At 46.0% G+C, this 13,872-nt stretch overlaps 1 protein-coding gene across 1 annotated transcript in view; it reads right to left on the bottom strand.

Moving 5' to 3' along the window:
- Positions 1–9,820: 9,820 nt before the first annotated feature.
- SEMA5B (semaphorin 5B) overlaps positions 9,821–13,872 on the bottom strand; it is a 42,488-nt gene continuing 38,436 nt past the window's right edge. Inside the window, exons 13-21 of the mRNA XM_023551705.2 lie at positions 13,718–13,861; positions 13,366–13,513; positions 12,973–13,198; positions 12,588–12,806; positions 11,554–11,724; positions 11,320–11,469; positions 10,889–10,933; positions 10,247–10,452; positions 9,821–10,012 (exon numbers count right to left, since the gene is read on the bottom strand). Coding sequence (XP_023407473.2) covers positions 9,854–10,012; positions 10,247–10,452; positions 10,889–10,933; positions 11,320–11,469; positions 11,554–11,724; positions 12,588–12,806; positions 12,973–13,198; positions 13,366–13,513; positions 13,718–13,861 — 1,468 coding nt within the window. The 3' untranslated portion in view covers positions 9,821–9,853. The remainder of the gene's footprint in view (positions 10,013–10,246; positions 10,453–10,888; positions 10,934–11,319; positions 11,470–11,553; positions 11,725–12,587; positions 12,807–12,972; positions 13,199–13,365; positions 13,514–13,717; positions 13,862–13,872) is intronic.

A 13,872-nucleotide genomic window follows, 5' to 3' on the forward strand; every position in this document is an offset into this window, starting at 1 on the left:
AATTTGGACTTCTAGCCTACTAAAACAAATTAGACTATGAAAAAATAAATTTGTTAAAGCCATCCACTTGTGGTATTTCTGTTATAGCAGCGCTAGATAACTAAGACAATGTATTTTGGGGGAGCATAATTCAATACATAACAACCCCTTTGGAAAAGAAGAAATCCAAATGTATATGGAGGGAAACTGGGGAGGGGGTGGTCACTCACTATTTAAAAATAAGAATTTAAACAATTAAATTTAAAAAATATATCAAATTGATAAACACACACACACACAAACTGCCTTAGTTGAAATTCTCGTTCCTCATCTGTAAACTGGGAATGGTAGTAATATCTTCCTCTTAGGGTTGTTGTGAGCACTAATTAAGATGATCAAGGCAAGGCACGTGGTATAGTGCTCGTAGGTGATAAGCACTCATCAGTGTTAGCTAGCATGGTTAGTATCTACAAAATGAGAATACACAGCTGGTGGAAGTGTAAAACACTAGGAATCCCCTGAAAGAGAACTTGGGCCATAAAAGTTAAGAGCCTTCACTTCTGCAAATATATGCTAAGGACATAGTCAGAAAGGAGGTCCATAATAATATTCTTTGGTAAGGAAAGTTTTTCAACAAATGAGAATGGCTTAAATAAAGTATGATACATGTAACATAATGATATACTTATGGAACAGAATAAATTTATGCAATAGAATAGATAAATCTATGTAGTAGGAATAGAATTATGTAATAGAATGTTTTAGGTCAGGATACCATTGTGCAAATTTTTTCAAAGTAATTCTTAGTGGTGTAAACAAAGGAAATATATAAAAATCAAATGTTCTCTGGCTGAAGTGGGGGAGAGGGGACAAGTTGATACCTGTGGGGCTCTGCCAAAGAGGCCGTGTCTCCCCAGTTGCTGCCCCTACAGTAGCCCCTGAAAGGGGTCTTGAGGCTTGCAGAGAAATTTTTAACAATATGGTGAAACACTGATACAGTGGTCAAAGTTAAAGTCAAAATAAAAAAACATATACGTGTATGGTCTTAATTTTATAAAACATTCTCAGGCCCATACAGAGCCATAGAAAAGTGCCTGAAGGAGAATATATCAAAATAATGATGGTTGTTTCTTAGTTGGATTTGAGAGCATTTCTAGTTTCTATGTTTTTTTTTTTTTAATTTTCTAAAGTTTCTTTAATGAACATGTATTATGGTTATAATCAGAAAAAAATACTAAATTTTTTTTTTTCAAGTTTATTCCTTTCTCTTACAATAAACCAAAACCAAACCCAGTGCCGTCGAGTTGGTTCCGACTTATAGTGACCCTATAGGACAGAGTAGAACTACCCCACAGAGTTTCCAGGGAGCGCCTGGTGGATTCAAACTGCCGACCCTTTGGTTAGCAGCCATAGCACTTAACCACTGCACCACCAGGGTCTCTCACAATATACATTTTCAGTTACACCAAAAGCTAACTTGCTCCTCAAGCGATGTCTTCTCATGATGAAAAATTATAATATATCCATTTAATAAGTTATAATTAAATCCACAAACAGTATTTTAATTATTATGATTATACAAAATACGTTCATGATTGAACCAAGTGGTAGACTGATCACATTTCCTTTCTTATATTAAAAAAAAAAAAAAATTTTTTTTTTTTTTCCTTATTTGCTCTTTTGTTTTTCCTGCCATTAATAATTACCTCATTTTGGGAGGAAGGGGACTGTGACAGGAATGGAGGACAAGAAAGGTACTCTAGGGTGGTTGTCCAAGTTTTATTTCTTGACCTGGATGGCTGGTATAAGGGTGTGTGCTTTACATTCACTAAGCTATACTTTTGTGTGGTTTCTCTGTATCTGTGTATTATTATTATTTAAGCTTTAAAAAAAGCACATGACAATAATAACAACAAAAGCCTCTTTTTTATTTGCTTATTTTGAGTCCAAATTTAAGTCTTTCCATACACCCCCAGTAGTTTTGTAAAATAAACAAACACATTTTCCCATAAAAACCTGCCAATATATTTCATTTTTTTCCTGGAGGCATCCCTCTGAGTGCATGTCATCCTCCAACACTAATCTGTATTGGTTGCTCTCAGGGTCTGTTTTATGATTGTCAGCCTGATACCCCTCTTTACCTCCTTCCTGTGCTAGATCCCCTCTTTCCTGGGTCCACCATTTCTTTCTTTGTTTTAATGAAACAGGGGCACATGTGAGATGTATTTTTAGAGATTTTGTATGTCTGAAAATATATTTTAACTTCATGTAAGTGATAGTTTGACTAGGTATAAAATTCACAAATAAACACTGTTTTTACTTCAGACTTCTGAGGACATTTTCCCACTGTATTTTAGCTTCAAATCTTGTAAGAGGTTTTATGCCATTTGTGTTCCTAATCTTTTTATTTTTTTCTTCTGTTTATGTTGGAATTTTCTCTTCAAGCTTGATGTTTTGAACTGTCATGATTATGTGCCTCAGTGTAGCTCTTTTTCATTAATAATGTTAGGTATTAGGTAGGCCCTTTTATCTGGATAACCCATTCTCTTGTTCTAGGAAATTTTCCTGTTTTTTTTTTTTTTTCCCTTAAATGTTTTATTGTGTTTTAGGTGAAAGCTTACACAGCAAATTAGTTTCCCATTCAACGATTTGTACACAAATTGTTCCATGACATTGGTTGGTATCCCTGCAATGTGTCAACACTTTCCCCATTTCTATCCTGCCTCTCCTTGCCTTTTCATCTGTGGTTTTGTTTAAGTGTTGCCCGTTTGGTCTATATGGTTGATTGTTCTAAGGAGCGCATTCTTCATGGGTGTTATTTTATAGGCCAACCTATTATTTGGCTGAAAAGTGACTTCCAGGAGTCGCTTCCATTCCAGGTTAAAATGGCAATAGCCTTGGGGGTTCCTCCAGTCTCTATCAATCCAGTAAGTCTGGTCTTTTTTGAGTTTCATTTTACTTTTTATCCCATTTAACTGGAACCTTCTATTGTGTCTCTTGTTCTTCTGTTCTTTTGATAATTTCTTCCTCTGAGTTTATTAATGCGTTGTTGGACCCCCTGAATCGATCCACTAATCTTCTTATCTTTTCTCTCCTATTTTCCACCTCTTTGTCTATTTGTTCAATTTCCTGGGAAATGCCCTTGACTTTATTTTTTAATCCCTTTACTATTTTTTCTGCTGTCATATTTTTAATTTCTAAGAGCTTTCATTTGCTCTTATTTTTAATAGTATCTTGTTCTTATTTTGTGAATGCCACTTGTTCACTTATCTCTGAAGAATTATGGTGCCTTTGCCTTTGAAGTGTTCTTCTCTATATTTTCTTTGTTTTCACTGAGCTCCTATTTATCTGTTTATTTGTTTTGGTCTGTCTTTCATGTTGGAGTTTTTCTCTGATGTCTGTGATCCTTGGCTGTCCATTCATATTTAAGGGTGAGGCACTAAAAACCTAACTGCAAGCTCTTTGTACATGGGCACAGCTTGCTAAGGAGTGTGTTTCGATGTAGGACTGCTGCACCAGTGGCCAACTGACTTGTTCTTTCATAATCCATATGTCTTTGCTCTGGGTTGGTTTTGTTTCTTCAAAGAATCATTTTCTGATCTCTTGCCTGAGGGGTAGAAGCCTGTGCCAGAGTCTCGGAGTTAGCTGAAAAAGACAACTTGTGAACTTTCAATGTTGCTATTCGACATTGTACTGAAGTTGTAGCCAGAGTAATTAGAGAAGAAAAAGAAACAAAAGGCATTCAAATTGGAAAGGAAGAAATAAAACTGTCTCTATTTGCAGATGATGTAATCTTATATATATAAAACTCCAAAGAATACACAAACAAAAAACCCACTAGAGCTAATAAATGAATTCAGCCAGCAAACTTGCAGGGTACAAGCTTAACACAAACATCAGTTGAGTTTCTAGAGGACAGAAATGAACATTTGAAAAGGAAATTAAGGAAACAATTCTATCTACAATAGCATCTAAAAGAGTAAAATATCTAAGAATAAATTTAACCAAGGAAGTGAAAGACTTGTACACTAAAGAGTGTAATACATTGATAAAAGAAATTAAAGAAGACCTAAATAGATGAGAAGACATTTTGTATTCATGGATTAGAAGACTTAGTATTGTTAAGATGGCAATACTACCCAGTCATCTACATATTCAATGCAATTCCTATCAAAATTTCAGTGGCCTTTTTTTCAGAAAAGGAAAAACCAATTCTCAGATTCATAAGAAACTGCAAGGGGCCCAGAGTAGCCAAAACAATCTTGAAAAGATGAATAAAGATGGGAAACTCTCACTTACCAATTTTGAAACTTATTACAAAGCTATAGTGATCACAGCAGTGTGGACTGGCATAAAGGACAGACATACAGACCAATGAAACAGAATTGAGAGTCAGAAATAAACCCATAAATTGATGGTCAATTAATTTTTGACAAGGCTGCCAACACCATTAAGTGAAGAATGAATAGTTTCTTCAAACAGATGGTACTGGGACAAGTGGACAGTCACATATTTAAAAAATTGGACCTCTACCTCACACCATATCCAAAATTAACTCAAAGTGAATCAATAACCTATATATAAGAGCTAAAACTACAAAACTCTTAGAACAAAACAAACAGGTAAATCATGGCCTTGGATTTGGCAATAGATTCTTAGATATGGCACCAAAAGCTTGAGCAAAAAAAGACAAAATAGATAAATTAGACTTCATCAAAATTAAAAAAAATTTTTTTCATGTGTATCAAAGGACTTTATCAATAAAATGAAAAGACAACCTACGGAATGGGAGAAAATACTTGCAAGTCATATATCCAGTAAGAGTCCAGTATCCAGAATATATAAAGAACTTTTAAACCTCAGTAAAAAAGATAACCCAATCAAAAAACGGGCAAAGGACTTGAATGGGCATTTCTCCAAAGAAGATATACTAATGGCCAAGAAGCACATTTTGCTTCCACTAGGATGGCTATAAAAATAAAGAAAAAGGGAAAATAACAAGTGTTGGCAAAGATGTGGAGAAATTAGAACCCTCATACATTGCTGATGAGGATGTAAAAATAATGCAGCTGCTATGGAAAACAGTTTAGTGGCCCCTCAAAAAGTTAAACAGAATTGCCATATAGCCCAGCATTTCCACTCCAAGGCATATACCCCAAAGAATTGAAAAGAGGCACTCAAACAAATACATCTACATGAATGTTCATAGAAGCACTATTCACAATAACCAAAAGGTGGAAACACCCACATGTCTATCAACAGATGAATGAATAAGCAAAACGTGGTATATATATGCCATGAAATATTACTTAACCATAAAAAGGAGTGAAGTACTGATACATGCTACAATATGGGTTAGCCTCGAAAACATTATGCTAAGTGAAAGAAGCCAAACACAAAAGGCCACATATTGTATGATTCCATTTATATAAATATCCAGAATTGGCAAATCTATAGACATAAAAAATAGATTGGGGGTCACCAGGGGCTGAGAGGAAGGGGATAATAGTGATTGACTGTGTAATGAGTATGAGGTTTTTTAATGGGGTTATGAAAATATTTTGGAATTAGATAGAAGCAGTGGTTGTACAACATCGTAATATGCTAAATGGCAATGAATTCGGAAGAAGTACAACCAGAATGCTCCTTAGACGCAAGGATGGTGAGATTGCATCTTACATACCTTTGAGCATATTGTCAGGAGGGATCAGTCCCTGGAGAAGGACATCATGCTTGGTAAATTACAGGGTCAGAGGAAAAGAGGAAGACCCTCAATGAGATGGATTGACACTGTGGCTACAAGAATGGGCTCAAGCATAACAATGATTGTAAGGATGTTGCAGGACCGGGCAGTGTTTTGTTCTGTGGTACATGGGGTCACTATGAGTCGGGACCGGGTCAACAGCACCTAATGACAACACTGAATTGTACACTTTAAAAATGGTTAATTTTCAACCTATGACTGCCCTGACAGGGAACACAACAGAGAACCCAGGAGGGAGCAGGACAGCAGTGGGATGCAGACTTCGAACTCCAGTAAAAAGACCAGACTTAATGGTCTGACCGAGACTAGAAGGACCCCAGAGGCCATGGTCCCCAGACCTTCTGTTAGCCCAAGACTGGAACCATTCCCAAAGCCAACTCTTCAGACAGGGATTGGACTGGACTATAGGATAGAAAACGATACTGGCGAGGAGTAAGCTTCTCAGATCAGGTAGACACACGAAACTATGTGGGCAGCTCCTGTCTGGAGGAGACATGAGAAGGCCGAGGGGGTCAGAAGCTGACTGAATGGACACAAAAATAGAGGGTGGAGAGGAGTGTGCTGTCTCATTAGGGGGAGAGCAACTAAGAGTATATAGCAAGGTGTATATAAATTTTTGTATGAGACTGACTTGATTTGTAAACTTTTACTTAAAGCACAATAAAAATTAAAAAATGGTTAATTTTGTTATATGAATTTTACCTCAATAATAATAATAAAAAAAGGCACGTGGTAAATAAATCTCACAGATAATCACATACAGTCACTCAAACCCCTTATTGTCCAGTCAGCCTTTCACCACACACTCTCTATGGCTGGTATCCTCAAGTGCAGTGTCTCTCTGGTTTGTTGTCTCAAGGGAACATACTATTGTCTCCTGTGGGCATGGAGGAGTGGCTGACGAGTTGTAAGGTGTCATGGATTGAATCATGTCCCCCCAAAAATGTGTGTATCAACTTGGTTAGGCCATGATTCCCAGTATTGTGTGTTTGTCCTCCATTTTGTGATTGTGATTTTATGTTGAGAGGATTAGGGTGGGACTGTAAAACCTTTACTCAGGTCACCTCCCTGATGCAAGGTAAAGGGAGTTTCCCTGGGGTGTAGCCTGCACCACCTTTTCTCTCTCAAGAAATAAAAGGAAAGGGAAGCAAGCAGAGAGTTGGGGACCTCATACTACCAAGAAAGCAGCACTCAGGTCCCTGGGCCTGAGGAGCTCCTTGACCAGGGGAAGATTGAAGACAAGGAACCTTCCTCCGGAGCTGACAGAGAGAGAGAAAGCCTTCCCCTGGAGCTGACACCCTGAATTTGAATTTGGACTTGTAACCTACTAGACTATAAGAGAATAAATTTCTCTTTGTTAAAGCCATCCACTTGTGGTATTTCTGTTACAGCAGCACTAGATGACTAAAACATAAGGGTTGAGAGTAAAGAGAACTGGAGGGTCTAGCTGAAGTTTACACACAGATTTTCAACCAACCCCTCTCGTTTGGGCCCCTACCTTCCCTGATACCTGGTTCTTAGAATTTCCAATACTTCCTGAAATTGCTTTTTGTAGTTGTTCCCTATGTGTGCACTCACCCTGCTAGGTCAGTCTTCTAGGCCATCTGCTGTCTTCGTGTATTGTGGTTTGGAATTACTGATATGTACTAGATTTATTGAAAATAGTGACAGAGCTTTTTTTTTTTTGTATCATTCATTTTGCTTTTAGGACAATTTTGAGAGAAAGGGGCAGAAATGTCTTCACGCCACAACTTTAAAACCAGAAGTCTCTACCTTTGTCTTTAATGTAACTTGGATTGTATTTCTGGTTTCCTGTATTCTGTAAATTTTCTGCAATGAACATATATTAAACGAGAAAATCCATAAACACACAATAAACGTCATATAAAGACAAGAGGGCCCCAAAAGGCTTGGAGCAGCCCACCTCTGCATTTTCTTCCCTCCCCTGCTGAGCTGGCTATGTCTGTGAAGCCCTTTGCTTTTCTCATTTCAGCTCCCTGACACATGCAGCTATCCACGTGGCTCAAAAACCCACTGCCATCAAGTCGATTCTGACTCATAGTGACCCTATAGGACAGAGTAGAACTGCCCCTAGGGTTTTCAAGGCTGTAATCCCCTCCAGTTGGACATACATGAGTGACCCACCTGAGGCAGGCATCCTGGGCCTTGAGGGATTCTTAAACGTCACAGGTTCTACCAGGTCCAAGAGAATCTGAGACCCCAGAATATAACATGCTCTACAGACCCCCTGAAGCTCTGGACTCATGGGGCTAACAGTAACCCAGTCGGTAATCCCAAAGTTGTAGAACCATCCACATGCCTCCTGGGCCTGAGTGTCTGTGCTTTCAGATTGGGCTCCACCTCGGCCTGAGGACACTAGACATTTTGGCTGTCTCAGGCAATCACAAAGAATTCTAGGACCAGGGGTCTAGGAAGGCTCTCTTCCCCTTTCCCCTTCCAGGCACCTTCCAGCACTACTCCACTCCCCAAAATCCTCCTACCACTAGGGTCACTGGCTTCACCGCCTGACCTACAATTAGATTTTGCTGGGGATCCCATGAGGCTTGATCCGGTCAATTAAATCAGGACATTGCTCTCAAGGTTTAACATGTCCATCAATATCATCCAAAATGGTAGCACTGATTTGGTGAGCTGAGGTTTTGAGTTTTTAATCCAGCAAAAACTACACCCTCCTCCCCCGCTCCCACAGGTTTACTCACTTCTCAGTCGATTCTATTCTTACAAAACTCAGCCTTGTAAATACTTCATCAAATAAATCTCATCAATACTCCTTTGCTGGACTCACACATAAACAATTTTCTCTGGAGTTGGACCTGTTGCCTGGAAGAGCTACTAAGGGGGTGGACAGAAATCTCTCCTGTTATTTGCAGTGTATCTTGTGTCTCTACTTATGAGTATGCTTATCCCCAACCTCTTTTCCAAAAAGAGATTAGGGTAATGTGTGCATGCGTGTGTGTGTGTGTACATGTGCCCACAGGTGGAAAGATATCCTCTATTAAAAGTCAAACTCTCCTTGGATCATTTCCTCCACCCTGAGAAAGCTATCTGCTACCCCAGTGAATTGCTATGATTGACTATGCCATGCCAAGAAGAGCGCCCCCCCCACATATGCACAAAGACAATGCTACATTTGGAGACAGGGTATCATCTTTAATTAATAACGCCACAGCTCAACTTTGTTTTTGTTGCTGTAGCAGACTGTGATGTGTGTGTGTGTGTGTGTTTGTATCTGTGTGTTCCTGAACAAATGAGGGGCCAGCAGAGACTCCCAAGCAAGTCTCAGCTAACAACTCTGTTGAGCAGCAACTGGAAGATGGTCTCCAGAGAGACTTGGAGGCCAAACTCCTGCCTCTGATGGTCTTGAGCCTCCCTTTCTCCTGGGTGATCTCTTGTGCACTCTGAGGAGGGCAAGGCTGAGCCTGTGACAGCTCAGATTAAAGAGCTTCTCAGCAAAGATCAGCCGCCAGTCTCAGTCCCCACTGCCTCTGACAGGAGTGATGTTCCTGGGCAAAGTGCAGACTGCTAGGCAGAGGTGGACAGCCTGGGTCAGCCTTGGTCCCCTGTGTCACACTGGGGCAGCACCACAATAGCCCAGCCCTGGGCAGAGAATCCAGAGCTCCTGGGGCCATTTGATTTGTTCCTTTCAGAGATCATCAGGGTATAGCCCAGGCCCTTCCTGGGGCCAGCCAGAGGGGCAGACTTGACTTGTGATGGCCACAGGAAGTCATTTCCAACCCAAACATAAAGAGCCTGCCCTCCTGCCATCTCCACTCTCCAATTCGTCACATGTCCAGTAGGTCCGCAGCCCAGACGTGACAGGGGATTGGGTCAGCATGATGGTGGGTCACAAAGAGGCCATGAGAGACATGGGTGAGCTGGAACTGCGGCCATGTGCCAGCCTCAAGCCAGCCCTCTCCCCCATGGTCACCGCCAGCCAGACCTCTCGGAAGCCGGATGGGACCCCCACAAGGCAAGGTAGCAAGTTCTCAGCCTACTGTGGGGGGAGAAGACCAAACTGGCTCCACCGTCCCATCGCCACCTGCTCTGTGTCTTAGGAAGGCAAGAAGCCCAAGTCCCAGGATGGTGGCATCAGCTGTTCGGGAAGCACCGTTGTCCAGGTGAGGCCTCAGGCCGGAAGTTGGGTTTGTTCAGTGGGCTTGGGTAGTAAGTGGTTGTGTACACATTCGTCTGCTGCAATGGGTAGAAGTTGGCTCTGTCATCGGGGATCAGGTTATTCTTGTTCAGGGTCTGTGGGAGAAAGAAGGAAGCAGAGAGGAAGGAGTGAAGGGGGGGATGGGGGAAGGGGAAAGGCCGAGGCAAGGAGTCCAGGAGCCAGTCAGTGGCGGAACATGCCAACTGCCAATACAGCGTCTCTTTGTACCCCCACTGCTCCCTCCTGAGTGTCCAGCCCACAGAACCCTTGATCTCTCCACCCTGGCCTTCTACCCTGCCCTCTGCTTCTTGGATCTTTTGAGCCCCCACCTTGAACTCCATGGGTGTGTACTTCTCATTCTTGGGGGTGCCCCCACCCTTGTAGTGCAGGTGGTTGGGGGTGGCAGGGTGGACAAGTGTGGACTCCTGGGACTGGCGCTGGCAGTGCTGACAGGACAGGTATACCGCTAAAGTCAGGAGCCCAGAGCCCAGGAAGCAGGAGACGCCTGTGGCCACCAGGTGGATGAGGCTGAACCCTGGGAGAGGGAGAGACAGGTAGTGAGACTCTAGGCTGCCTCCCTGGGCCTTTCAGAATAGAAAAAGCAGAAATAGCAGTAGGAGGCTCTGGCACACAAAGGAAAGGGCTTTGAGGCCAGAGCCAAAGGAATCAGGGAGGCTGGGCAGCTTGTCATGGGGACCTCTGTCACAGGACAACCTGTGGCTTTAGTCAGTGGTGGCAACCAGAGGGTGACTCTTCCTTGGGTTTGGACTTGATGACAGACTCCTCCTACCGGGGCGTCATGGATGGAACTGCCCAGAGCCCCCATCCCCATGGTGTCAAAACAGTGGGGAGCCCCAACAAGGCTGGGCTGTCTGGAGCACGAGGTAGGGAGAATCTAGATTTTGGGGTAGAGAGGGTCTCCTCCTTGAGGAGAAGGAAGGTGTCATGAGGCGGGGGCCAATTCTTTTTACCTCCACAGCTGGTGGCCTCCTCCACACTGGAAGCAGGCAGGATCACTGCAGGAAGACAATCCAGAGAGGGGTTAGGGGAGAGAGGAGAGGTGAAGGGTCCCTCCAGGGCTGTGTGTGGATCTGGGAGCACCTCTGGGTCGGCATGGGGCTGTGGGATTGGGGGCCCTCATTCCCCTTTGTCTCTACCCAGATCCCACCTCTAAAAAGCTTTAGCCCATTCACTAGTTGAGGAGTGGCAGAGGCTCAAAGTGAGTGAGCGAGTGAGTGCGTGTGTGAGAGTGGACTGAAGCAAAAATCTGAGTTCTCTCTTGGCATCTCCCACCCTGGTGTTTCATCTTGACACCCCTCAGGAGACATGCCTCAGAATGGGAAAGAAGGTGGGGGTTCGGGGTTAGAAAGGTTGGTGTGAGGGCACTGACACCAGGACCTACCAGGAATCTCACTGTAGGGGCAGGGGCGGCTCTGGCTGCTGTTTCCGGTACAGGAGCTGGGCCCCGGGACAAGCTCTTCACAGTGCCTACTGCGGCTCTGGGCTCCGTCCTCAGTGCACGTGCTCCACTCAGACCATGGCGACCAGCCTTCTGTGGGTTGCGGGTTGGGACAAAGTTAACCGTCCTGGAACCCTCTCGGGGTGCTCCCCAGCCCCAGCCAGATGCGTCCATTACCTGGACAGGCCTGTGTGGCACATAGCGCCTCCTCTGTGTGCAGCCCGAGACAGATGTCCTCGCCAGGGGAGGGCGCAGGGCTGGTGCAGGAGCGTGTGCGCTGATAGTGGCCTCCACCACAGGAGGCTGAGCAAGGGGACCATGAGGTCCAGCAGGACCAGGCTCCCCGCACTGCAGGGGGAGTGAGGAAGGTGTGTGAGGAAGGACAGGGGCAGGGTCCAAGACAGCCTTCCATCCCATCCCAGGCTGGGCCACACAGACCTCTGGCTTCTAATCCACCTCATCCTTTACTCTCTACACTGCCCCCCTCCCCAGTCCACTGTTAGGAAGTGCCTTCCAATCCCCCCTGAGGTGGCAGGAGAAATGCAGGTAGCAGCGAAGAACCGAAGATGGAGGGAAACGTGCTATATGTCAACGTCAAGTTTCTTATCTGGCCAACACATTTCCATTGCCATTGAGTTGATTCTGACTCATAGCGACCCTACAGGACAGAGTAGAAATGCCCAGCAGGGTTTCCAAGAAGCAGTTGGTGGATTTGAACTGCCAACCTTTTTGGTTAGCAGCCATAGCTCACCTTAGCTCTCAGCCAATGTGTCACCAGGACTCCAGCCAACCCATTAATATGTTGCCATCGAGTGGATTCAGCTTCATAGCGACCCTACAGGGCAGAGTAGAACTGTCCCATAGGGTTTCCACGGAGCAGCTGGTGGATTCAAACTGCCAGCCTTTTGGTTATCAGCCAAACGCTTAACCACTGCACCACAAGGGCTCCCATTAGGGGAGAGGAAAATGGACTGCGAGACTGAGGAAAGGCCCATTTCTACAGGAGTGGCCGCTAAATCCATGGTCAGAGTAGAAAACTGCTCAGGGTCCCCTGTACAGAGTTGGCAGGGAAAAGAGGTCCCCTGGGCCAGGGGTTTCTTGGGCTGGAAGTGCCCTCAGCGGGCCTGGAGATCTCCTAGATGAGGGTATGAGGCGGGGTTTCCTCAGGCAAGGGCTGACCTGAGCCAAGGATTCTTTATGCGAAAGATTACCTGGACAAGCCTGGGGGTTGCAGTCCTGGTACTCCGCTGCATCGCCCACGCAGGGCAGGCCCCCATTGCGGGGCTCCGGGTTCGTGCACGTTCTCTTGCGGACACGGAAGCCCAGCTCGCAGTCCCGGGAGCAGGATGACCAGGGACCCCAGGCGGCCCAGCCCCCGCTCACCGTGTGCGGGGAGGTGCTCCCGGTGCGCAGGAGATCATCCACCAGGGCTGGGGAGGGGACCGGCCTCAGTGATGACCGCGCGCCCCTTCCGCCCCACAGGACTCCTGCCTTCTTTCAAACCACGCGTTCGCGCCCACCCTGAGCGCCCTTCCCAGGCCCCCTCACCCCGACCCTATTGCTCTGTGGCCTGGGAGGACGACGGGCGAGGTGTACCATCAGTGTCACAGGCTCCTGAGCCGTCCACAGGGCAGGTCCTCGTCTCTGTCCTCCTCCTGCCAAACTGCAGGCCGTGGGGGTCCGGCAGAGGCGCGCGGCAGGTGAAGCGGAAGCGTTGCTCCTGCCGCGCCCCGCCCTGCGTCACGTTCACGGGCAGCCACGGTGTCCACGGGGTGTTGCGCCGCACTTCGGGGCAACTCTCCGGGTTGCACGTCTTGAACTCCTTCGCAGCCGAAGCAAGTGGTATTTTATTGTCCCGCAGCCACCAGGTTGGTCCTGCGCCTCCTGCTCCCCCACCCCAGGCATGCCTGCCCTCCCCTTGGCCCAAGGTCCTCACGTCCACGCATTCCGCCCGCGGCCCCCACATGGCTCCCCCAAGCTCGGACCCACCACGTTGCAGCCCGGGCAGGAATTGCCATTCTCACAGGACCGGCGCCGCGACTGCACGCCACCCCCACAGTTGCTGGTACACTTGCTCCAGGAGCCCCAGGAAGCCCAGAAGATGGGCACCGGGCAAGGCGTGTTTTCATTGCAGAACCTGAGGGCGTGGGGAGGAAGGAGTTGTCACCCCAGGGAGTGGGTGCCCCTCCCTAACATGAGGTCACTGGGAATGTGGAGACCCGGAAGGATGAGAGTCCACCGGATGGACTGGAGAATCCAGGCCACTGTCTAGGGACCCCGGAAAGTCTGCCAGCTTGGGGCGAGCCTGTCCTCAGAACGCCCAGGCCACAGCCCAGCTCACCGCTCCTCTCGGCTCTTGCCCACGCAGATGCGGCCCCCGTGGCGGGGAGCAGGGTTGCTGCAACTTCGCTGGCGGACCTGGAAGCCAATGCCGCAGGAGGTGCTGCACAGGGCCCACGACGACCACGGCGTCCATGCCCCGTTCCTGGTGGAGTC

The sequence above is a fragment of the Loxodonta africana genome, chromosome 1 (assembly GCF_030014295.1).
Source record: "Loxodonta africana isolate mLoxAfr1 chromosome 1, mLoxAfr1.hap2, whole genome shotgun sequence".
Taxonomy (NCBI): domain Eukaryota; kingdom Metazoa; phylum Chordata; class Mammalia; order Proboscidea; family Elephantidae; genus Loxodonta; species Loxodonta africana.